This window comes from Narcine bancroftii, chromosome 7 (assembly GCF_036971445.1).
Source record: "Narcine bancroftii isolate sNarBan1 chromosome 7, sNarBan1.hap1, whole genome shotgun sequence".
Taxonomy (NCBI): domain Eukaryota; kingdom Metazoa; phylum Chordata; class Chondrichthyes; order Torpediniformes; family Narcinidae; genus Narcine; species Narcine bancroftii.
In genome coordinates, this window is record NC_091475.1 from 27,325,737 (window position 1) to 27,351,060 (window position 25,324).

At 38.4% G+C, this 25,324-nt stretch overlaps 1 protein-coding gene across 9 annotated transcripts in view; it reads right to left on the minus strand.

Moving 5' to 3' along the window:
* Positions 1-25,281, minus strand: part of LOC138738639 (solute carrier family 22 member 15-like) — a 58,753-nt gene extending 33,472 nt beyond the window's left edge. For 3 of the 9 annotated variants that reach the window (XR_011341640.1, XM_069889240.1, XM_069889245.1), the window contains exons 1-6: positions 25,099-25,281; positions 21,389-21,595; positions 21,042-21,174; positions 18,261-18,425; positions 17,297-17,426; positions 3,870-4,085 (exon numbers count right to left, since the gene is read on the minus strand). Coding sequence is in view for 8 of the 9 variants with exons in the window: in XM_069889240.1 (XP_069745341.1) it covers positions 3,870-4,085; positions 17,297-17,426; positions 18,261-18,425; positions 21,042-21,174; positions 21,389-21,595; positions 25,099-25,182 (935 nt within the window). In the remaining variant the exon portion in view is untranslated. The remainder of the gene's footprint in view (positions 1-3,869; positions 4,086-17,296; positions 17,427-18,260; positions 18,426-21,041; positions 21,175-21,388; positions 21,596-25,098) is intronic. The other 6 variants (XM_069889242.1, XM_069889239.1, XM_069889244.1 and 3 more) reach the window with 4 other exon arrangements.
* Between the last annotated feature and the right edge of the window lie 43 nt (positions 25,282-25,324).

Here is a 25,324-nt window from a genome sequence, read left to right on the forward strand (position 1 = left end):
CCCAGTTGTACTTATCTCAAATACAATACCTGTACTGATCCCACTGCATCTGGCAGGAAGCCTCTTACTAATACAATTTGTGCACGATACACTGTAATCCAGGTGAATCCCCATCTTACTGAATACAGCCCACAATGATCAGTATTATTTGCTATACGACGACTAAATAAAATTATGGCAATGCCAGTGGTAGAGACCACAATATCCATTATAATATTGCCCTATTCATTTTGAATCACATCAAAAGGAATTTGCAAAGTAAAATATTATGCAAGCAAATTAAAAGGCAGAAAGTAGGGGGGGGGGGGGGTTGGAAATAATAAAAACCATAAGAAAAGAAATATGCATCTGGGTTTTTAATAATATTCTCCTTGCAATTTTTAGTAAAAGAGAATTGAAAATCAAAAGGAAAAAATAATTCTATTGGCAGAATTATCAGCTAAAAGGGATAAAAGAACAGAGTGTAAAATTCAATAAGATTTAAAATGCATTGCACTGGGCAAAATAGAAGAAAAAGGAAACCCTAGTTTAACTTTGAAAAAGATTAAAATGGATTTGATTAAATGGAAGGATCTTCCATTAACATTAATAGGTCGAGTAAATTGTATTAAGATGAATATTTTTCCTTGTATTCAATACTTATTTCGTCAATTCCATTTTCATTTTGTCCAATTTAAAAGTTAAAAGTTAAACTAGAGTTTCCTTTTTCTTCTATTTTGCCCAGTGCAATGCATTTCAAATCTTAATAAATTTTACACTCTGTTCTTTTATCCCTTTTAGCTGATAATTCTGCCAATAGAATTATTTTTTCCTTTTGATTTTCAATCCTATTTTTATTAAAAATTGCAAGGGTACATAATTTAAATTATATAAAGATTGATAATTTGCATTCACAGTTACTCCTAAATATTTAATTTTATTAGACCATCTTAATTTTATAATATTTTTACACTCTTTATAATCCCCTTCCAAAATTGGCAATATTTCACTGTTGTCCCAATTCATCTTATACCCAGATAACTCCCCAAATTGAACTAAACATTCTTGTAAATATTTCAAAGAATGTTCTGGATGTGTCAAATAAATCAATACATCATCAGCAAATAAATTAATCTTATATTCATCATCTGCAATTCTTATCCCTTTAACCTTGTTCGTTCTGTTGAATTGCCTGATCTAATGGTTCAATGACCATTGCAAACAAGGCTGGTGACAATGGACAACCTTGACGAGTTGATCGCGATAATTTAAATGGCAAAGCAGTTTGACCATTTGTCATCACCCTAGCCATCGGATTTATATACAATGCCTTAACCCAACCAGTAAAAAAAAGGCTGAAATTAAACTTCTCCAGCACCTTAATTAAAAAAATTCCATTCAACCCTATCAAATGCTTTTTCCGCATCAAGCACAACCATCATTGGTTGGTTGGGATGCTGTCGAGATGCACTGATCAATATTATCAATCTAAGAATATTATCAGACGCACATCTATTCTTAATAAAACCTGTTTGATCTGTATGTACCAACTGAGGTAAATATTTAACAAGTCTATTTGCCAATACTTTAGTCATTATTTTACAATCCACATTTAATAAAGAAATTGGTTGATACGAAGCTACATTCAATGGATCTCCATCTTTCTTTGGAATCACTGTAATTATCGCACTTGAACAAGATTCTGGTATTGACTGATCTTCAGTTACTTGCTGCAACATGTCCCTAAATACAGAAGATAAATCTTCATAAAACACTTTATAAAATTCCACTGAAAATATATCATCACCTGGCATCTTTCCATTTGGCATCTCTTGTTTAGCTTCTTTAATCTCAAATTCTGTAAACGGAGCTTCTAATTCCTTTACCTCTTCCTCCCCCAAAACCAGTAAATTCAACTTAGATAAGAAGGATTCAACAGAACCATCATCCTGTTTTCCCTCAGAAGTATACAATTTCTGATAAAATGAATAAAATTGTTCATCGATTTCCAGAGGTTTATAGGTAACTATTGAATTCTATTTAACAGCATTGATAGTTCTTGATACTTGGTCCGTTTTCAATTGCCAACCTAATACTTTATGAGCCCTCTCACCTAACTCATAATAACATTGCTTAGATCTTTGAATTAATCGCTCATACTGATGTTTGTAAAGTATTATAATGTAATTTCAATTTAGTTAATGCTGCTTTCTTATCTTCTGTAACCTTCTGAAATTCCTTTTCCAACCCAGTAATTTGTTTCTCCAATGCCAAACTTTCCACCAGATACTGTTTTTTTTACTTTTGTAGAATAACTAATCATTTGCCCACGCAAATATGCTTTGAAAGCATCCCACATTACAAAATTATTACTAACTGAATTAGCATTTTCAGCCAAAAATAAAGCAATTTGTCCTTAACAAAAGTAATAAACTCTGGTTTCTTCAAAAACATTACATTAAATCTCCACCGGTAAGTTGATTGCAACACTTCAGAACCTACACAAGAAATAAACAACATAGAATGATTGGATATAACCCTACTCTTATATTCAGCCTGCACTACTCTAGCCTGCAAATGTGCCGAAATCAAAAACAAATCTATTCTAGAAAATGAATCATGTCTAGATGAATAAAAAGTCCTTTTCTGTCGGATTTATTCTCCTCCAAATTTCAACTAAATTTAAATCTTTCATCAAAAATCCTATTTGTATCACCATCTTTGATTTCCTTATACTTTTCGGAGATCTATCATATAATATACAAAATAATTACTTTTTCTTGTTAAAATGTGGTCATCTTATTTAGAATATATGGGTTTGGAAATAACTTAAATATTATATATGTTTTATGGGTTTTTTTTGGCTCCCCTTGAGGGGACTGGCTGAGGGGGAGTTTATATTGTATAAAAACTTTTTGTGTTGCTATTGATCTTACATTATTTTAAAAAGTTTTAAATAAAGTTTTAAAAAAAAAGACAAAATGAAAAGAGGAAAGTGCCTGGCCAAGAGGACTTGCAAGGAAGTGGTTCATTTGTTTAAAGAACTGACATTCGAATGCTGGATTGATTATCATGTCTCTATGGTGCCTATTTTGACAACACAGTAAGACATGAAGCAGCCGGCAAGATTTTTAAGAGTCCAATCATGAATATGTACAAGCCAAGTTGGAACAATTGTATTGGAAAAATATAAAACAGTGCGCATCTCTTCTCGCCCTACTTCATATTAATTCAGAGTGTAGCATTTTCTAACAAGTGGAACATTATTGTCTAGAATATAAAGTAGGATTCTTTTTCAGTAACATACAGTCACAGAACCTCATGAGAATGAACTAAAAATAATGAATATGTTAAATGCCTTCTTTCATAGGCTACAAAAGATTTTGCAATTCTAAGGTCATGGAAGTTATAGAAATGCACATAACTTCTTCAATGTACTTCAGTATAATTCAGTCCCTGCTGCACAATGAAAATAATGGGGAACAAAAACAAAAATCACAAAGTTAATTTTCTGACAATTCAGAGAAGCAACTAGCATTGTTCAACCCAATTCATGTTCTCAACATAACCAAATGATTGAACAATTTAATTATTCAGTTCATTTTTGCAGTTTACTTTGTTTCAGTTGAAAATTTTGGGAATTGGTTTACATGCCCAGGCAAAGAAAGAACCTTTACTCTTACAATATATTCTGAAAGGCAAGTAAACTGTCATCTTGGATGGTCATTGAAAAAATACTGTTAAAAGAAGAGGAAATGGACAGTGACCCGGATCAAGACAGAAGTAAAGTTCAGTCTTGATAGTCTTAAACTTTAAAATTTTACCTTAAAAGCACATTTGCACTATTGTAATGAATAAAGCAGTGTACTAAAATAGATGTTGAGACATACCATATAATCATTAATATAAGGGTTCGTCCCAAGAGAACTCGGTATCTGAAAAGATCAAAAATACTAGCCGTTTCTCCACCATTTTGGCTCGTTGGTGGCTTTAGATTTATTGTATACTTCTGCTGGCCATTTTTTCTTGCTAAGTTTTCAAGGATCTGTTCAGTTTCACCCCATCGACCCTGAGCATACAGCCAACGTGGAGATTCTGGGATGAATCTGTAATCACAAATATGGAATCTTTGTAAAACTAAAATTGACCATCTACTAGAAATACCTTTCAATCAGATAAGACACCAAATAGGGGGAAATCACAGAAATAAAAAGTTCTCATGAAATGTTTTATTCTTTCATATGGGCACAGTTGACTCAACTCAACCTTGACAGCCATCAAGTTAGGTGAGCCACTGTGATGTAGATGCTCCATGTAGAACATTACTAAACAGCTTGCTGGAATACAGACAGATTTCCTTTCTGAAAAAGGCCTTGTTGAAACACTTTTTGCAATAATCTGGCTTACATCAAAGAACCAACTACTCCACAAATATGTAGTTGGCATCAGGTGATCACTCCCTCCTCTGCAATTTATATGATTTACCGTATATACTAGTGTAATCATTGATACCGTGTAATAGTCGACCTTTTTTTGGACCAAAATCACGTTTTCATATGACGTGTGTAGAAGTCAACGCTCCCATTTTTTTTGGCCCTAACTACCTGTCTATCCAAGCTTCCGATGCCCTGACTGCAAACCCTTGCCTGGTCATCCACCCATCAGAGCTCCTGATGCCCCGGCCACACTCTCTCCCGAGGCCCCAGCCATCTAACCATCTGAGCTCCTAATGCCTTGAATGCAGACTCAATTGAATGACACAGGAACTTACCACAGTCAAAAGTACGACCCGAGTAAAAGTCGACCCCCAAAATTTGACCCAAAAAATTGGTTTAAAAAAATTACAATTATAGTACATTAAATTTTTTGTATGTTAATTAGGTAGCTCTTCATTCAACAAGTCATAAGCCCTATTCCTTGGTCTTAAACATGTTAAAATGGTCTTTGGGAGGGAGAAAGAAATCAAGGACTGATAATAAACTAGAAGAATTGAAATTTACAGGTTTAAATCTTCAACAAATTAAATTTACTTTGTTATTTTTCCCTGCAGAAATTGAATATTATTAATAAGAATTATTTTTGCTTCCAAGTATAACAATCTCAAAATGACCAGTGAAGTTTTCAGTCCAGGCTCCGTATTACTAGTCATGGTGTGGGATTGAGAGTGCTCATGTCACAGGAATACTACGAACACTGGAAATTTAAGAATCATAAATTGAAAACAAAGTTGTGCTACAATTGGAAAATATCAACTAATAATTGAAATATAACTTGAGATATTTATTCATATGCAGTCTAAAGTGGAATCCTAAATATCAGAAGGAAATTATTCCAATGACCAGGTTTTTATACAAAGACCAAATCCCACAAAATGAACAAAGAATTAACCATTGAAAAAAAAACATAAATCCTGGAGAAACTCAGCAGGACAAATAGTGCCTTTATGTAGCAAAGGTGAAGATACATCACCAATGTTTCGGGCTTGAGCCCTTCATCAAGGTGTGGGGGTACATGAAATGTCCAAACAAAAGGGAGAATGGGGGGTGGTGAGGGTGGGAGATGATAGGTAGGGTGGGGAGGAAAAAAAAGAGTATAGGGTAGGTGGAAAGAGAAAGGAAGTAGGAACTGGAATAACTAGTTGGGGGGGAAGGGGGGGGGGGGGGGGGGAAGACAAGCTGATTAGTGGAATGCAGTGAACATGCCCTGGGGTTGGAGAGTGCTCAGATCAAAAATGAGGTGTTGTTCGTCCAATCTGTGGTTGGTCAGGGTGGGGTTGTGCGAAAGGCCCTGGACAGACATGTGAGCTCGAGAGTGTGACTCAGGATTGAAATGGTTGGCTATAGGGAAAAACATGCTACAAGCCTACATAGGCTAGACCCCCCCCCGGCCCTGCCCCCACCAACTCTTCCTCCAGTACATCGACGACTATTTTGGGGTGGCCTCATGCATCCACGATGAGTTCATTAATTTCATTAACTTGGTGGCCAATTTCCACCCTGACCTCCAACTCACTTGGCCCATCTCTGATCACGCTCTCCCTTTTCTGGATCTCTCCGTTTCCATTTCAGGAGGCAGACTCTCCACTAACATTAATTACAAACCCTCTAACTCCCACAGCTACCTGGACTACACATCCTCACAATCTGCTCCCGGCAATGACTCCATCCCCTTCTCCCAATTTCTCCCAAGATCTGCTCCCAAGATGACGTCTTCCAGTCCAGATCCTGATATGTCTGCCTCTTCCCCCTCCACCACTATTACCTTGGCCCTCACCCCCATCTCCTCCATTCCCCACTCATTTTCCCCAGCCCCCCGCCCCTAGAAACAATAAACACAGAATCCCCCTTGTCCTCACTCACCACCCCACCAGCCTCTACATCCAACACATTATCCACCTGAATTTCCAGTACTTACTTCAGGACCCCACCACCAGACAAATTTTTCCTTCTCTGTCCCTCTCAGCCTTCCATAGGGACCGCACCCTTCATGACTCCCTTGTGCACTCTTCCCTCCTCACCATCACCTCCCACCTTTGCATTTTCCACTGTGGTCGTAGGAGGTGTAATACCTGCACCCACCCCTCCTCCCTCACCACAGTCCAAGGTCCCAAACAGACCTTTCAGGTGAAGCAACACTTCACCTGTACCTCCAAAGAACTCATTCACTCCATCCGGTATGCCTTCTGTGACCTTCTCTCCATCAGAGAGAGCGGTCGCAGATTAGGAGATCGCTTCGCCCAGCACCTCCTCTCCATCTGCAACAAAAGCGACCTCCCCGTAGCCAACCATTTCAATTCTGAGTCACACTCTCAAGCTCACTTGTCTGTCCATGGCCTTTCATACTATCCCACCTGGACAACCCACAGATTGGAGATACAAGACCTCATTTTTCATCTGGGCACTCTCCAGACCCCAGGGCATAAACATTGAGTTCACTGCATTCCACTAATCAGCTAGTCTCTCTCCCCCACCCCTTAACTAGTCATTCCAGCTCTGACTTCCTTTCTCCCTCCACCTAGCCTAGACTTCTGCTCCCTTCACCACTGCCCCTTCCCCCTTTTGTTCGGACATCTCTCATGTTCCCCCACACCTTGATGAAGGGCTCAACCCTGAAACGTTAGTGATGTACCTTTACCTTTGCTACATAAAGGCACTGTTTGACCAGCTGAGTTCCCGCAGCATTTGTGTTTTTTTTCCCCATTTAACCACCGGTGTCAACAGAATCCTGTATTTTACCAATTAACCATTAATTAGCAGAGCAAAGCAACTCAATTTCACTGTTGATAACACATTTTAAAGTATGAGGGCCTGTACAAAATTTTCTTAACTAGGAAGAGTGGGTGGCACAGTTAGCAGCAAACTGGATTAGAATCCAGTGCTGTCTGAAAGGAGTTTGTACGTTCTCCCAATGTCTGCAAGGGTTAATTGGGGTATTCAGGTAGAATGGGCTCTTGGGCTGGAAAGGGCCTGTTACCATCCTGTATGCACATCTAAATTTAAATTTAATCTAAGGTGAACTTCAGCAATGTGAGATCAAGCTTCACCAAGTGGTTGGATTTCTTTTAGCATGTGAAGGAGAAACAAGCAATATCTGTGTGGAGTCAATGGATTAAAATAGACCAGGAAATTGTTGGATGGCATGCAGAAGTAAGTAATAATGCAGATTAATGCAGGTTCCACCCCTCAGGTATGGGCTGGTGCTAGAATGTGGTGATGTAAAGGATCAGCACTGATTTCACAGAAAGGCTGACAATTACTTGGCCTACTTTTGCTTCCATTTCTTTCAAGGGAGAATTTAAAAACTGTGCTTAACATATATAGGTAGATAAATAGAAATGTCCTTTTAACTGTGCTTGACCCTTGTAAGATCATGTGGGGAAAACTACAGTAGTTTTGACTGCTCATTCCAAAGAGTAAATTTGTTTATTGGAATTATGGCGAGCAGCAATTTTTTTTAAAACAGAACACAAGGGAATTAGTATGGTTGGCATAGCAGTTAGCCCATGACCTTTACAGCACCAGCGATCGGGACTGGACTGGGATTCGAATCCCACACTGTCTGTAAGAAGTTTGTACGTTCTCCCTGTGTCTGCGTGGGTTTTCTCTCGGGGCTCCAGTATGTTCAAAAACATACTGAGATGTAGATTGGGGAGCATGGACTCGTGGGCTGAAATGGCCTGTTACTGTGCTGTATGTCCAAAATTAAATTTAAAAAAGTAATTTATATAAAAAATGTTTGAATATTTTACTTTTCATTTTTTAAAAATATATACATAGCAAAATCTTCAATATCACAATATATTTTCATACAAAAACAAAGAAAAACCTCCACCTTCCTTTATTTTATATAAAAACTACAAAAACCTCATTTAAAGTCTAACTAGACCTTTCCTCCCAACCCCTACTACCCCCACTAAAAAAAAATCCAACTTACTACAATACATAATGGATATGATTATATATTAAATTGGACGGCTTCAGAAAATGCTCAAAGATCCCAAAATACATTTCACAAGCCAAACATTATTTATTTTTAAGGGAAGACTTCTCCAGTTCAGAAGATTCAGGGGAATTATTTATAATTTCAACTCAAAGTTCGAGCATACGGGCTTCAAATCTGTAAAAATACAGAATTTTAACCTCTCAAATTATATGTAATTTTTTCTAATGGAATACAACTAAATCTTTTTGCCATCTTCCTAATGTTAATGAAACATCTGATTCCAAGCCTCAGCAATACATTTCCTTGCTATCACCAAAGCTAATTTAACAAATTTCAACTGAAAATCTGAATATAGTTTAGGAGTTATACCTTCAAAATTTCCCATCAAAAATAACTTGGGGTTCAACAGAAAAACAACACCTGTAACTTGTTGTAAAACATTAATAGAAATCCAAAAAAGTTTGACTTTTGAACAAGAGCCTATAGAATGAATAAGAGTTCCAATATCTTCACCACATCTAAAACACTGATGGTATGTATTCAATTTCCAAGGTGTAATATATAACTGATGTAAATATTATAGTTAAGTAATCTATATCTTTCATTAATTGAATTAGACACAAACATAAATTTTGCCAAATTTGTTAATCTATTATGTATTTAAATCTTGTTCCCAACTTTCTATTGACAAATAAACCTTATTTTGGTGCTTTTCCTTGTAACATCATATATGCTATTGAAATAAACTTTTTAACCAATCCATCAACATCAACTGTTCTACATCTGTAGGATCTTTTAATACCTTATCTGGCTGCCGTACCTTGACAAAGATCACAAGAAAAAGAAACAGAAGCAGGTATTTGGCCCATCAAGTCTGCTCCATGAAACATCCCTGAGCTAAACTGTTCTCGCATCTAGTTCCAAGTTCCAGCCTTGTCCCCATATCCCTTGATACCCTGACGAATTAGATACCTATCAATTTCCTCTTTAAATCTCCCCAAAGATCCTGCCTCCACAGCTGCATGTGGCAATTAATTCCATAAATCCATTACCCTCTGGCTAAAGAAATTTCTCATCTCTGTTGTAAATTGGTACTTTTTAAAAAATTCTAAGACTGTGCTCTCTTGTCCTGGAATCACCCAACAGGGGAAACATCTTATTTACTTCCACTCTGTCCAATCCATTCATTATTTGAAATGTTTCCATGATATCCCCTCTCATTCTTATATATTCTAATGAATAGAGTCCAAGAGCTGTTAAGTGGTCCTCATATGTAATCATTCTGGTAAACCTCCTCTGTACCCTCTCCAACCTTGCTATATCCTTTCTAAGATATGGGGCCCAAAAATGCAGAATATTCCAAATGAGGACTCACCAGTATCCTATAAGAGTCTCATCAACACCCCTTTATTCTTATACACAATCCCCTTTGAAACGAATGCCAACATAGCATTTGCCTTTTTTCTTTTACTGCCAATCCAACTTGGTGGTCAACTTTCAGATTATCCTGCTTGAGGACCCTCAAGTCCCTTTGTACTTCTGAGGTTTGAATTTTATCCCCATCCAAATAATAATCCAACCATTTATTTCCTCTACCAAAATGTACAAACGTACATTTCTCAACATTATATCTCATCTGCCATTTCTTTGTCCATTCTCCAAAGTCTCTCTGTAAACTTTTGATTTCTTCTACACTTCGTACTCTACCACCTATCTTTGTGTCATCTGCAAACTTTGCCATGAAACCATTTAATCCACAATCTAAATCATCTATATTGCAAAAAGCAGCACCCCCAACACCGACCCTTGCGATACACCATTAGTAACAAGGAACCAACACCCACCCTTTGCTTCCTGCCTATCAGCCAATTACCATCTTTCTGGTAATTCCAAGTGGTCTCATTTTATTAAGCAGCCTTTTATGCGGCACCTTATCGAAGGACTTCTGAAAATCCAAATACACTACATCCATAGCCTCTCCCTTGAGATTTCCTCAAAATATTTCATAAGGTTGGTCAAGCCGAATCTTCCCCTCATGAAACTATGCTAGTTTGGACCCATCATGCCATGCACCTCGTCCTTGAGGATTGATGCCAATATCTTTCCAACTACTGAAGTCAGACTAATAGGCCTATAATTACTTTTTTCTGCCTCTCTCCTTTCTTAAAACAGCAGAACTACATTTGCTACCTTCCAATCCTTGGGAACCATGCCGGAGTCTATTGATTTATGGAAAATCAATTGCAATGCCTCTACAATCTCCAAGGCCACCTCCTTCAGAACCCGTGGACGCACCTCATCTGGTCCTATATTTACCCTCGTCTCTCTTTTACTCTTTGCATATTTGAAGAAACTCTTAATATCCTTTTGCATGTTATTTACCAATTTCCTTTCATTATTCATCTTTTCTTTCCTAATGACTTGCTTTATCTCTAAGTTTTTAAAAAGTTTCGCAGTAATTTTTGCTACCCTGTTTGCCCTCCCTTTTGCTTTGGTTTTAGCTTTAACCTCTCTTGTTAGCCACATCTGTGTCATTTTACCATTAATAATTTTCCTTTTCCTTGGAATACATCTATCCTGTGCTTTCTTTATTTCTTGTAGAAATATCATCCAATTCTGTTCTGCCACCCCCTCATCTAGCTTACTTTTCCAGTCAATTTGGACCAGTTCCTCTTTCCTACCACTGTAATTCCCTTTGTTCCACTGAGATATTGACACACCTGATATTTTTTCTCTTTAAAATTGGAAGCTGAAATCTATCATGTTGTGATCACCACTTCCTAAGGGCTCCATAACCTTTAAGTCCTTAATCACCTCAGGTTCATTACACATCACCCTTTACAACTATTCATCTCTGCAGTCCATCATGCAACAAGGTGAGCCAGACTTCCAAGCAGCTGCTATACACACTTCTTAGCCACTGCTAAAGCTACTTTGACAAAAGAAATTTGGAATCTAGTTAATTTATTACCTGTTTCAATAAAATTGCCCAGAAGATAAAGCTCTGGGTTGACTGTTAAGGCCTCTCCTGTTATCCTTGTTAATGTTTCAGCAATATACTGCCAAAAAGTCCTCGTCTTCACACACAACCACATAGCATGCAAAAACTTTCCTGTTTCAATCCCACATCTAAAGCAGATTTTGACCTATGTAGCTTCTGTGGTGCAAGATATAATTGGTGTAGGAAGTTATACTGAACTAGTCCATATCTTGCATTGATAACTGATGTCATACTATCCAAATACCAATCAGACCTGAAACTTTCTGGTATTACAACACCCAAGTCCAACTCCCATCTCTCTCTCAACCTCTGAGAAACCTGGAGCGTGAAAGTGTTATAAATTTCTGTGTATTCCCCAGCTATTTTTTCCATTCCACTAATTTCAGGTGGTACCAACATTGACTGTTATCTTTCTCTCAAGAATGATCTTAGCTGGAGGAAGCAAGAAAAAAAGTCCCATTTGTTTTAGTTGATCAAATAACACAAAAGTCCCTTCTGTATAGCAGTCTTCAATACATCTTATTCCTTTGTCATACCAGGATTTTAATATTCTGTTACCTATATTCATAGGCAGAAACACATTCTTGCATTAATTGTGATTTTAATGATGTCCCTGCTTTTTTACCCCCCCATACACTCATTGATTTCTTGTCATACTCTAATCATATGTATTAATATAGGATTATCCGTCTTTTTTAAAATTATTGACATAAATCCTTCACTGTTCCCTCTTTCATGGCATATAATCCCATTCAAATCCATCGAGCTTGTTCTTACAAATGCTTTCTATAATCCGGTCACCTAAATTCTCCTAATTTCTAATCCTACGCTAATTTTTCCATCAAAATTTTCGACACATTATTCCCTCGGAATTTCCTAATACAATTATTTAATAATTTAAAGAAAATTTTCAGCAAAGAAATTGACAACAATTGAAAAATAATTGTAATTTTTATTTTGATCTAGTTAACCCTTCCAATCAAAGTCATCAGCAAATCTTTCCGTTTCTGGAAATCCTCCTCCATCTTTCTTAACAAGGGAGTATAATTTAATTTGTACAAATTCTGTCGATTATTGTCAATCATTATTCTTTAATTCCATCTACTTTCTATTTGAATCAACTCCATTTTTGATATATTTTATAATCAAAGTTCAATGGCATTATCTCACTTTTATCCATATTAATTAGATAACCTGAAACTCCTTCCATATTTTTCTAGTGTTGTTTGCAATTTCTCCCAGATAAATATAATAGCACATTATCAGCAAATAGACTGATTTTATGTTCTTCTTGTCTAACTTTGAAGCCTTTAACATTCAGATCTCTCTTCACCTCTGCCAGCGGTTCATGTGCAGGATAAAAAGCGCTGGAGACAGAGGACATCCCTGTCTGCTCGATCTACTCAGAAGGAAAACCACTGACATTTAACCATATAACCATTTACGGCGTGGAAACAGGCCATGTCAGCCCTTCGAGTCCGCACCGATTCATTTGAACAACTCCACTAGCTCGACCCTTCCGCTCTCCACCCATAACCCTCCAACCCTCTCACCTCCATGTACATATCTAACCTTCTCTTAAAAGACAAAAGGGATCCTACCGCAACTATCTCTTTTGGAAGATCATTCCATTCTGCCACCACTCGCTGAGTGAAAAAGCATCCTCTAGTATTTCTCCTAAAGTTTTGCCCCCTTACCTTTAACTCATGCCCTCTTGTTCCAACCTCCGCTGCCCTCAAGGAAAAGAGTCGGTCTATGTCTAGTCTATCTATTCCTTTCATAATTTTAAATCCCTCTATCAAGTCCCCTCTCAGTTGTCCATGTTCCAATGAATAAAGTCCCAGTCTCCTTAATCTCTCCTTGTAATCCAGATGCTGTAAACCAGGCAACATCCTTATAAACCTTCTCTGCACCCTCTCCACCTTATCTATATCCTTTCTATAATTTGGAGACCAGAACTGAGCATAGTAGTTCAAACCAGGCCTCACCAATGCCTTAAACAGCTGCAGTATAGGAGCTAATTTTGGCTTATGGTTTATGATAGACTTTTTAAATCCAATTTATGAATGTTCTACCTATTCCAAATTTCTCTAACATTTTAAATTAAAAAAGGCCATTCTAAACAGTTGAATGCCTTTTCCATATGAAGGGAGTCTGTTATACTGGAATTCAGTTTTCATTTAGCCATACATATTAAATATCCTGGCCAGACTATTCAAAGAGTGTCTTCCTTTAACAAATCCCACCTGATCCATATGTATTAATTTGGTAAATATTGTCCCAGTTTATTACCTACTGCCTTCACCAATATCATATAATCAGCATTCAAAAGCAAGATAGGTCTATATCAAGCCAACCTTTTAATTTCTAATTTAGACACACAGCTAGTAGCAGGCCATTTCTGCACAGGAGTACATGCTGGGGGTGTGGGTCAATTGGGCAGCATGGACCTATGGGGTGAAATGGCCTGTTACCGTGCTGGATGTCTAAATTAAATTTTGAAAATTAAAAGGTTGGCCACCCCTGGTCTATATGATGAGGTTTTCAAATGGATCTTTGTATTTCTTTTCCCCAGCAACACTGTAATAATAGCTGTTGAAAAAACAAGTCTGGGAGAGGCTGTGTCTCCTCTGCCCGGTCTAGCACATCCATTATAAAAGGTATCAACAAATCCTTATGGAACTCGGGCATGATCCCATTCTCCCCTGGGATACATCTTCTATACTTATTGGCCTGCAGAGTGTTGAGAGTCTTTTTAATTTGAAAGGAGCATCTAACTTAATCTGTTCTCTCACCTCAGATTCTCAACATTCGCTAGGAGCTCGTCCATCGCATTATCATTTGATTTATAGTTTGGTATTTATATTGCCTAAAAATATCACTAATCTCTTTTTGATTACGTTAGGATATGAATTTCATTTGTTATGTGTTATATCTTAAATTTTTATTCTCTAAAAGTCTATATTTTTCTTGTAAACCTGTCCTCTGATATTCTTTCTCCAGTTCTATTATCTTTCTCCAAATCATTCAATTCTGCATTATATTCTCAAGATTTTTTGAATAAGAAAATAATTTGCTCTCTTAGGTAAGCTTTAAGCATATCCCATATCAAAAAGCTATCATTAGTGGAAGGGAGATTTGTCTCAGAAAATAGTTCTGTTTCCTAATAAAGTCACAGAAGTCTGTCCCTTTGAACAACGTAGCATTAAGATATCTGTACACATTTTCTTGTTTTTCCACTATTGCAAAAGTTAAGGTTAATAGTGAATGGTCTGACAATAGCCTCACCAAGTATTCTGTTTTTATCACTCTGCTTTTTAACTGTGCCAACATTTTAAAAAATCAATCAATCCTTGTATGAGGAGTCATGGACTCTGGAGTAGAATGAATCCTCTCTCTCTGTGGGGTTGAGCTGTCTCCAGATATCAGATTTAAATCTTTCATGAACTATAGCATTGCTTTTGCAGCTTTCATCCTCATTACTGCTCTCATTGATCTATCCAATATCTAAACCAAATAGATAAAATCCTCCCCTGACCAATATATTTTGTCTACTCTCATTTGCTTTTAAAAATATATCCTTCATAAAAGCTTCATTGTTATAATATGGGGCCTAAATGTTCATAAACGTCCAGGATTCTGCACAAAATTTACAAAGTACCATTACAAACCTTCCAGCTCGGTCAATCAATACATCTTCTACATTTTTATTAATTAAAATTGCTATTCCTCTCATCTTTAAACCAAAGATGATATTACTTGTCCTATACATCCTCTTTTTAATTTAGCACGTTATGATTTAATAACATGCATTTCCTGCAGGAAAACTACATCTGCCTTTATTTTTTTATTTTTTTTTTAAAGTGTGCCAAGATATTTTTCTCCTTCACTGTCCCATTTAGCCCATTAACATTCAGACTAATAAACTTTAACATTCTATCCATACCAATTCTTAAACAAATATTGTTCAACAAATAAAACCTTTTTGATTATTCATGTAATACAGTGATCTTTCCCCCTTAAAAATATGCATAGTGCCCCTGCTCCGACAGTTACATAAACAAAAATCCTAGAAGCCTGCAGAATCTTCCGAGAAAGAAGAACCCTCCTCTTAGTGCCATCTTGCAAAACTGCTCCTCTCCCGGCACCACTATACCCCTTATACCGGAGTCTCCACCCACTACTATTTTTAACCAAGTTCTCGCTCTTTTTGAGTTCTCCGTATGTTTCAATAACATTTAACAATAAATACAAGACAGTTCAAAAAAATGCACATTTTACTTGATCCTATTGTAAACATTCTTATTAGACTTCTTGTTTAGTATCTTTAATCTTTTCATAATCTTCATAGAAATTCTTCCACTTCCTTCGTCTTGATTAAACATCAATTACAATCCACTATTTCAGTCCTCAGAATCACAGGATATAGAGTATTTTGTATTCTTTGACCATAATTGTCTTTTTACACTGTCAAACTCCTTCCTTTGCTTAATCAAAGTTGGGATAAAGTTTTGAAAGAGTAACACCTTTCCGTCATCGATCTCAAGTGGGCCATTGTGTTGCTTGGAGTAATTAAATGCTGCTCCCAAAGCCGCTTCCAAGTAGCTCAGAAATCTCACTAGGACAGGCTGTGGTCGCTGCTCGTCATCTCTTCTGGGTCATTTCATTTTGTAGTTTCCCATTGAATTTATTTTCTCCCAACATTTGTGGGATATCAATTTCAAAGAATCTCACCTGGCCTCTCCATTCAGTCCCTTCCTTCAAGCCAATAATCCAAACATTATTGCACCAGTTAAAATTCTCCACATGGTCAATCTTATCCAGCTTGTTTATCCAAGTCCTACTTCTTCACATCCTCTTCCAATGCTTTCAGCTTTTCTCGCGTATTAAAAAAACTTCTGCTTGGCCCATTTGTTCCATTAAATCATCAATTACCTCTAAATTCAGTCATCTTCTCCGACGTATCTCTCAATGCAGTTTCAATGCCCATGAAACGATTGCATAAAGTTTCCACTTTATCCAGATTGTATTCACGTCTAGTACCGACCCACTCAGCATTGCCGGGTTCGGTTGGTCCCAAGATTGCTCTTTTGCCACTCCTTTTGGGCTTCCACTCAATGTTCCTGGCAGAGTCTGTGTCTCTTTCGATTTTTTCTGTCTTGGCTTCATTTTGTTCATTCACAGTGAAAAGAATATTAATTTTAAACCATCTTTTTAATACTCTTCATGAAGAGCTCATCCAAGACACATCCGTCTAGATCCTTTACATGGCCATGCCCTCATTTAAATTTAAAATGAAACATGATTAAAAATAGACTACTCAGTTTTATTAATAAAGGGGAAATATGGTTTGTGTTTAAAGTTAACAGATTCAGACATACTGAACCCATGCAAACTTTTCTGAACTATACAAATTATAGGCAGAAAATGAATTTGGATTTATTTTAGTAACCATTCAGAATTTGAAAGCAATAGAAATGTACCAACAGGATTTTGGGGCAGATGGATCAAAGGTTCACCCAAAAATATTCTGTAGCATCCAGTAACCACTCACTGCTGAGATGTGTGTCTCACACAACCAGCTTCATGCTCCAGAATAGTCTTTTTAAATTTATAAGTAAATGGCAACATAACTAACAAACAATTATGACTTGGAGAGTAGAGGCATCTTTATCCCATAAAATACTAGGTGGAGGGGACTGCATTGTTTACAAGTGGTTAAAGTGACTTAAACACACTGAACATGTTGCTTCATAAACCATTATTTCCAATGCTCTTTCTCTAATACAATCATCCAGAAACAATTTTTTTTCCTCATAGAACAAGATACTGTTTAATGCATATTTACTTGAAGCATGCAGTTCACACACTTACAAAGATGGCAGTAGAATTAGTACTCCTTCAATATTGATCACAACAGCCAACGTCCGCCATGATCGAATAAAGTATCCAATCAATGCATATAGAGAAATTCCAAAAGCAAAGGAGATGCTCTGTAGTGAACCTTTTTTGGGGGGGAAAGGGAGGGAAACAAAGTTTTTGAAATTAAAGTAGAATTTTAAAATAACACTTTAAAAAAAATGTACTACTTCATGTTGAAATTATGGTAAACATTTCTTAATAGGCACCAATACTCAAATTAACCAGGAATTCTATTTCCTTACCCAAATTCTACATAATGGATCTGATGCAGAAACATTCCCAAACACTTCATTTCATCACGTTTTAACCTTCTCGTTCAAACTTGGGCAGAGATAATCCTTGGATTCCAGGAAAACTACTTTCATATTATTTACAATTTGATGGGTCAGGAGAGTGGACAAACAGGAAGAAATAATATCAAAATTAGATAAAGTTCTCCCATGCCTCAACTAGATGAGTAAATATCACAGCAGTAATAGTACTGGATTTCATAGCACTATTTCTCTGTATGAAATCAAATGGGCTCTTCTTTCTCAGAGGTTGTGCAGAGACCTCAAAGACTTTAGGCTGGCAGACATGGCGAAAACATTCATGGTTCAGATCAACACCAAACTAAAAGGCCAAAAGTTCAAGGTGACAAATCATCTTCAACCAAAAGAGATATTTGCCGACACAAAAATATTAGGGATGTGGGCATACAAAAGATGACAAAGATAAATAAAAACAGACCAAGGGAGTACAGCACTTGCATAACTGTACACCTCAAAGGCAAGGAAGAATATTGATCTTAATGGGTGTCACATGGAGTACCACAAACCCACTCCTATTATTCTAACAGTGAAATGCTCCATCGAAAAAGATACACATGCCTCCTCTCCATGAATTGATGAAAAAAATAATAGCATTGGAATCTTACCCGTTGTGGCCCAATAAGAGACATCCAAATACTCTTGGAGCAGAACATAGGCCACCAATGCCATTCCTCCATTATTGACACCAACAAGGATACGGGATACCAAAAAAAAATGGTACGTGGGAGCAATTCCACTCGCGATGCCAAAAAGTATATCAAGTACAAGACCTAGGTCACAAGCAAAACATTTAGGATTCATTTTGAAGAATAATTAGCTACTGAGAAACCCAACCAATGAGATTTCCAAAGATTCTGAATATTCTTTGTAAATCGTTCTGTTGGCTTATTAAACAGAGCATGCTTATAGTTTATTTGCAGTGCTACCATGTACATGATTATCCCTCAAATTGCATTCCCTGGAGAGGGAGTACCAATACAAATGGTGCTGCAGGGGACATTACAACATTATTATATGGAGGGATGAATTATTGCAAGAACTACTCTGCTGGAGCCTGGCACAATCTCAAGTTCTTCACCCCACCCTTACCCCTTTCAGTTATCCATGGTGCTGTGTGGAAGCTGGTGTTTCTGTAGCAATGAAATAATTAGACCAGTGGTTCTCAACCCTTTTCTTTCCACTCACATACCACCTTAAGCAATCCCTTACTAATCACAGAGCACCAATGGCATAGGGATTACTTAAAGCGGTATGCGAGTGGAAAGAAAAAAGGTTGAGAACCACTGGGTTAGAGCTATCCAAGCCACACATACTAGGGGGCTGCCAAAGCAATGTGTAGCAGCTGCCTGTGAGAGCTGGGGTGAGTGTTGCAGTCATTCACTGCTGATATGTGGGCCTCTCACAACCAGCTTCATGTAGCCAATAGTAGATCCAATTGCTGGCTACCGGAACCTCAGATCCTCCCATTTCCTCCTGTTGAGTGTAATGGAAGCTACCTGTTCCTCCTGTTTGTTTGGGTGGAAACCACTCCCTCACCACCTTAGAAAGTTCTCCATGGTAACAAGTTTAGTAGCTGCTGGGCAATGAGCTCATTAACCAAGATAGATTGGCATTGAGGAAGTGGTTCACTCCACAATAAATTATGCAGCAATGAGGAGAGATTTACAATCTCACCAATGCATGCCCCCAAATTTGGCTCAATGTAAACTTCCATAGTTTGGATTATGTCGAATCAGTTCCAAAAGTTGTTTGGAATATATTAATAGTGACAAATCAAAGGCACTTCTACTTATAGTTTAACAAGACAGTGCCTTTAACAATGTAATCAAGCTAAGCTCCAGTGTCACCATCATACTGCTGGCTGGAATCACAATCAGTAGGCTCCATGTCATTTTGCCATGTCAAGGTTCAATTTTATATCCTACCTGGAAAACCGAAAGGTCTGTGAAAATTTCATCCATGACATCTTCGATTTTTTTCATTCAAGTGCTGCCCTTTGGCAATACTAATTGAAAACATTGCTAATTTCAACAAGTACATTGAACTCTACCCTTACCACCTCCACTATAGACAAATGATCAAACTGTGTCTGACATCCAGCACGAGATGAGCAGAAATTTCCTCCATCTAGACACTGGGTAGATTGATGCCATGATCCTTGTTTTTCTGGAAAGTGCATGAAAATTAAACAGGCCGTCCAGTCTTGACAGAAATTGGAGACAAAGTATTGGTTGACCAATAGAAGGCAGAGAATTGGACCAAATGAACACGCCTCAAGCTGACAATCAGGGGTGAGCAGAGCGCAGGGTGGGGTCAGTGAGAGGGGACCAAGCGCTGTGCAAAATTTGCTGATGGCACGAAACTGAGGGGAAAAGCTTCAAGGGAGTAGATGGAGAGGAGAAAGAACATCTTTCCCCAGATTATAATGAATCTGTGGAATTCTCTGCCCAAGAAAGCAAGACGCTGCCTGATTAAATATATTTAACATGTATATTAGGGCGGCACAGTTAGCGCAACACTATAACAGCACCAGTGATTGGGACTGGGGTTTAAGTCCTGCACTGTGAAAGGAGTTTGTACATTCTCCCTGTGTCTGCATGGGTTTTCCCTGGGGGCTCACACCCTTTAAAACATACTGGGGGTTGTAGGTTGATTGGGTGTAATTGGGCAGCCTGGGCTTGTGGGTGGAAGGAGCTGTTAATGTGCTGCATGTCTAAATTTAAATTTAAACCTGTCTCGCAAATTCCTGCATTTTGAAAAGATCTTTAAATCTTGCTAATTGACCAAGATTTTAGCAATTTATCACCGTTCCTCCTTATAGTGATATTGCAGCAATGTCCAAGTTTTCAAATTTTATTAGACACAAATTCAATGACACTGGCATACAATATGCTTCTACAAAATATACAGGAAAATCATTCCACAATTAAATCACCTGCTGCACCTTACAACAGGCTGCATTTAGCACAAGGAAGTTGGAATGCAATGCAATAAAAGTTAGAATATTCACTTACAAATGAAAAAGGAAACGTGCTGTTGGAGAAAAAACTATTTTCTCTCATTGGTTATTTTTGATTTGTAAACAGTTCTTCAGCTTTCATCTTATTATTTCATGGGAATCAGTACTCACGCGAAAGGGCAAAGTTGTTTAATTGGGCCCTGATATTGAATTAGCCCATAAGAGTGCAGTGGTCCATTATCATTAATTAGACCCTTTCCAATCATCAATTTGTCTAGAGTAATCATCGAATTATTACAAGTATCTGAACATGGAGAGGTTTCCTTACTGCCAGTAGTCCAAATGGATGATTGGACTCATGAACCTACTATTTTCAAGTTATTAAATTTAGACAAAACCCATCTTCCATAAAGTTTAGTAACCATACCTGTTAAATATACCTTCTTTCTTCCAAATCGATCAGATAATTGTCCAAAAATGACAACGCCAATCAAGAAGCCAAAGAAATATATGGAGCTGGCCATGTTGATTTTATACGAGGCACTGCCAATGAGGAACCACTGTCAAATTATAACAGATGTAACATTAAGGCACAGTTCAATTTGTGATTTAATTAATTCCAACTGAGTAAACATTTTAGTTGCTGTTGACCAGAAGACAAAATTTTGCTTTCAGCATTCATGCCTTATTTAATGCAATTAAAAACATGACATTAAAACAGGTTTCCCTTTATTCTAACTGTAGTCATCAGTAAACCCTACTTCTGTCACCTACCTCTGTAACAACCGACGTGAAACCTGGATCAAAATGAACATGTCTTCGAATCTCACTTGTATTCGTCACTTTAAGCCAGTACTTAAACTGCTCACTCTCATTTGCTGTGGTGTTATCCTGGATCTGATCAGGTGACCAAAAGTCCCAGTGAAAAGGTGATGTTGCTCCAATTATGGTCATAAAGACAGAATGAGTAGCAACAAAAAACTAGAGAGAGACAACAGTCATTGGACAGTGAGTGAGCAATGAATCAAACAGACATTCAACAGACACTGTCACCTGGAGATCAGCTAAGATATCACCCCTGTAATAACTACACTTGAGAAAAATTGTAAAATTAAACAAGATATTTCAATTTACTTCCATCCCCCTCAATGTCAAAAGTGACAACATGGAAGATTTATGGATATCCATGGCGGTTTATCAGTATTGAAGGTCTCACCCAATCAACAAACACCATTATATTGGAGACATGACTATACGATGCCTGACTAAAAGGACAAATATTTATAAAATATTCAAAAATACATATTTTCCCACCTCTTTATACTTCACCTTTTCCCACATGGTTATAGTAGCCCTTATTGCTTCATGTGTCTTTGAATGATGTGTATTGACTGAGGAGGATAAGGGACACATGACGCTGTCAATCAAATTGCTTCATGTGTCCCTTATCCTCCTCAGTCAATACACATCATTCAAAGACGTAAAAACAATGCTGAAGAAACTCAGCCGGTCAAACACTGTTCTTTATATAGCAAAGATAAAGATAAATAACCAATGTTTCAGGCCCGAGCCCCTCATCAAGGTATGAGCAAAATGTTTGCAGGTGCCTGAATAGTGGGAGGAGCACAGACCTACAGGCAAGAGGTAATAGATTGGCAAGGGAGGGAGTACACAAGAGAAAACAGAGGGAGTGGAAGATAGCTTTGTGAAAGGAGAGCTGGAGGAAACCTCCTGTCAGAATATTAGACATTGCTCCTGGTTTGGCATTGCATGAGGCCATGGACAAACCTGTCTGCATGGGAATGGGGTGCAGAATTGAAATGGTTGGCCACTGGGAGATCCTTATCATTGATCCAGGTAGAGCAAAGATGCTCAGTAAAAAAAATCCCCAGACTGGACGAGGCCATGATTGGAGCAATGGATGCAGCAGATGACTCCGCAGATTCACAAGTGAAGTGCTGCTTCTCTTGGAAGGTCTGTTTGGGGCCTCAATGGTGGTGAGAGAGGAGGTGACGAGGCCACGATTGGAGCAATGGATGCAGCAGATGACTCCACAGATTCACAAGTGAAGTGCTGCTTCTCTTGGAAGGACTGTTTGGGGCCTCAATGGTGGTGAGAGAGGAGGTGACGAGCCTACGATTGGAGCAATGGATGCAGCAGATGACTCCACAGATTCACAAGTGAAGTGCTGCTTCTCTTGGAATGACTGTTTGGGACCTCAATGGTGGTGAGAGAGGAGGTGTGGGTGCAAGTGTGGCACTTTTAAAATCAAAATTATCCTTCCCTAATTTCCCAGGATTTGGACACACAGATGGCTGTACCCAAGTCTGCAGATAGATGTGGATGAATACAGTTGCTATCAAACATTAAAAAGCAATTCTACAATGAATTGATGCACAAAATCAAATCCTCAATAATTTATCATAGGCAAATTTTTGAAGGACATGATTAATTGCATACGCAAGAAAGATAGTTTTTTTATTTAATTTGCCATGGCTTGTGAAGAGGATCATGACCAAAAAAATTAGAAGGTTTTAAGTGGACCTTTGTACTGCTGGGAATGACACATCTTAGTCCAAAGACAGCTGAAATCCATAAAAAAGGGTTTGAGGCTATCACCAAGCATCTAGAAATTATTGTCCAAGGTTACTAATTTCTGAGACTATTTCAATCTTATTCTAGGTACTTGCTGAATTTGCATTGTAACACCAAATTGAAATGAGAAATGGAATTTGGCTCAAATCCTGTGGAAATTATCTGGTCAATAAAAGTGCAGCTCAGCAGCAATCCTCAAAAGCTAGATTCCAGTGATCGTCATCCAGTGACAAGTGTTATCATCAGTCAGGGCTTTAGTTATACAAGTGCACATCCATGTACTGTTCAAGGATGATGGAGTTTTCTGCATCACCACCATTTTGAAAACTAAGTCTTCAATCTGCCTCCTATGCACCATGGAAGAAAAACCAAGATCATCCCATCTTTCATTATAGTTGCATTCAAATCTCAGCAACGGCTTCTGCAATCATTTTTCCAGAATGTGGTGATAAGAACCGTGCACAACACTCAAGTTGCCGTCCAGTTAGGCACACTGTTCCAGCAATACCTCCTACCTCTAGCATTCTGTACCTTGGTTAAAAGGAGTAGTCAAAAAAAAAATCACATGCTCCAAAGAACCCTACCACACAGAAAATAGGCCATTCACTCCTTCTAGTCTGTGCCAAAGCATCATACCTCTAGTCCCACTGACCTGAACCCATTCCATAACCCTCCAGACTTCTCCCATCCATGTATCTACCCAATTAATTCTTAAAACTTAAGAGTGAGCTCGCATTTACCACATCAGATGGCGGCTCGTTCCAAAAGTTCGTGCAAAAGTTCCCCCTCATGCTCCCCTTGAACCTTTCCCCTTTCACCCTAAAGCCATGTCCTCTCATATTTGTCTCTCCTAATCTGTGGAGAGAGCCTACTCGCATTTATTCTGTCTACACCCCTCATAATTTTGTAAACCTCTATCATATCTCCCCTCATTCTTCTACACCCCAAGGAATAAAGTCCTAACCTGTTTAATCTTTCCCTGTAACTCAACTCCTGAAGACCTGGCGACATACTAGTAAATCTTCTCTGCACTCTTTCCATCTTACAGCTATCCTGGCTGTAGTTTGGCAACCAAATTTGCACACAATACTCCAAATTCTGGGGTCACAATTTTTATAGAACGTGTGAACAGACCCTTCAGCACGCAAGGTCAAAATTGTCTACCTGAACTATTCACCTTCATTTCATCCAATGGTTCTCAACTTTCTCCCTCCCTCCCCCCAAACATGGGATGCCAAAGGTGCTCTGTAGTTAGTAAGGGATGGTGAGTAGGGGAAAAGGTGGTTGAGAATCACTGGTTTAATCCATATCCCTCCATACCATGGATGCCCTTTGATTAGTAAGCGATTACTAGGTGGTATGTGATTGGAAGGAACAAAAAAGTTCGAGCTCGTTGAAGGCAGCATTGTATTTAAATGCAAGTTTACTACAAGCAGAGAATGCTATCATGTGATATGATTTAAATTGGAATAAAGCACTGTTTAACCCGGGGTATCTTTGCACACGCGATTAAACCTTGGCAACTCTTCCCAAAGTCCCTCGAAAAGTTTTTTTTAAACCAATGAGCTACTCTAACGTGAGTCTGATGCAGGAATTACCGTCTTCAGAAATATGGCCATTCTATGGCGTTTTCCTTCATTCCCACCAGTGGTGACACCATCAAGGTTCAGCGCCCACTTGGATCTCATAGAAATAAAAGTTCAACGTGTCCATGAATGCTCTTCCCTCCACGAATGTACTTCCGTCTTGCCCCACCTAACGATCGCCCTCAAGCCCCAACTGGCAGCCCCGTCTCCACAGGCCCTTTTATCTTGAAGACAGCCCAGTCGCGGCGTGAGCCCCTGCTCCCCGTGTCCGAGCTCACCCCAAATGCCCGGCAGCCGCCTCACCTGTAAGAGGGTGAGCAAGATGACCAGGTAGACTTGACGTGGCCCGATGCCACCCATCGCCTGGAAAACCTCGTCCAATCCCATGGCGGCAGCAACTTCACTCGACTCCAACCAAGGAGCGCCCCTGTCCACCTCCAGCTGCCTCTCAAGTGCTGCCTGGGCGGAGGCGGGGCATCGGCCTGTTCGTCACTGTCAGAACCGCACCTTGACCCAATGGCCTGCCTGT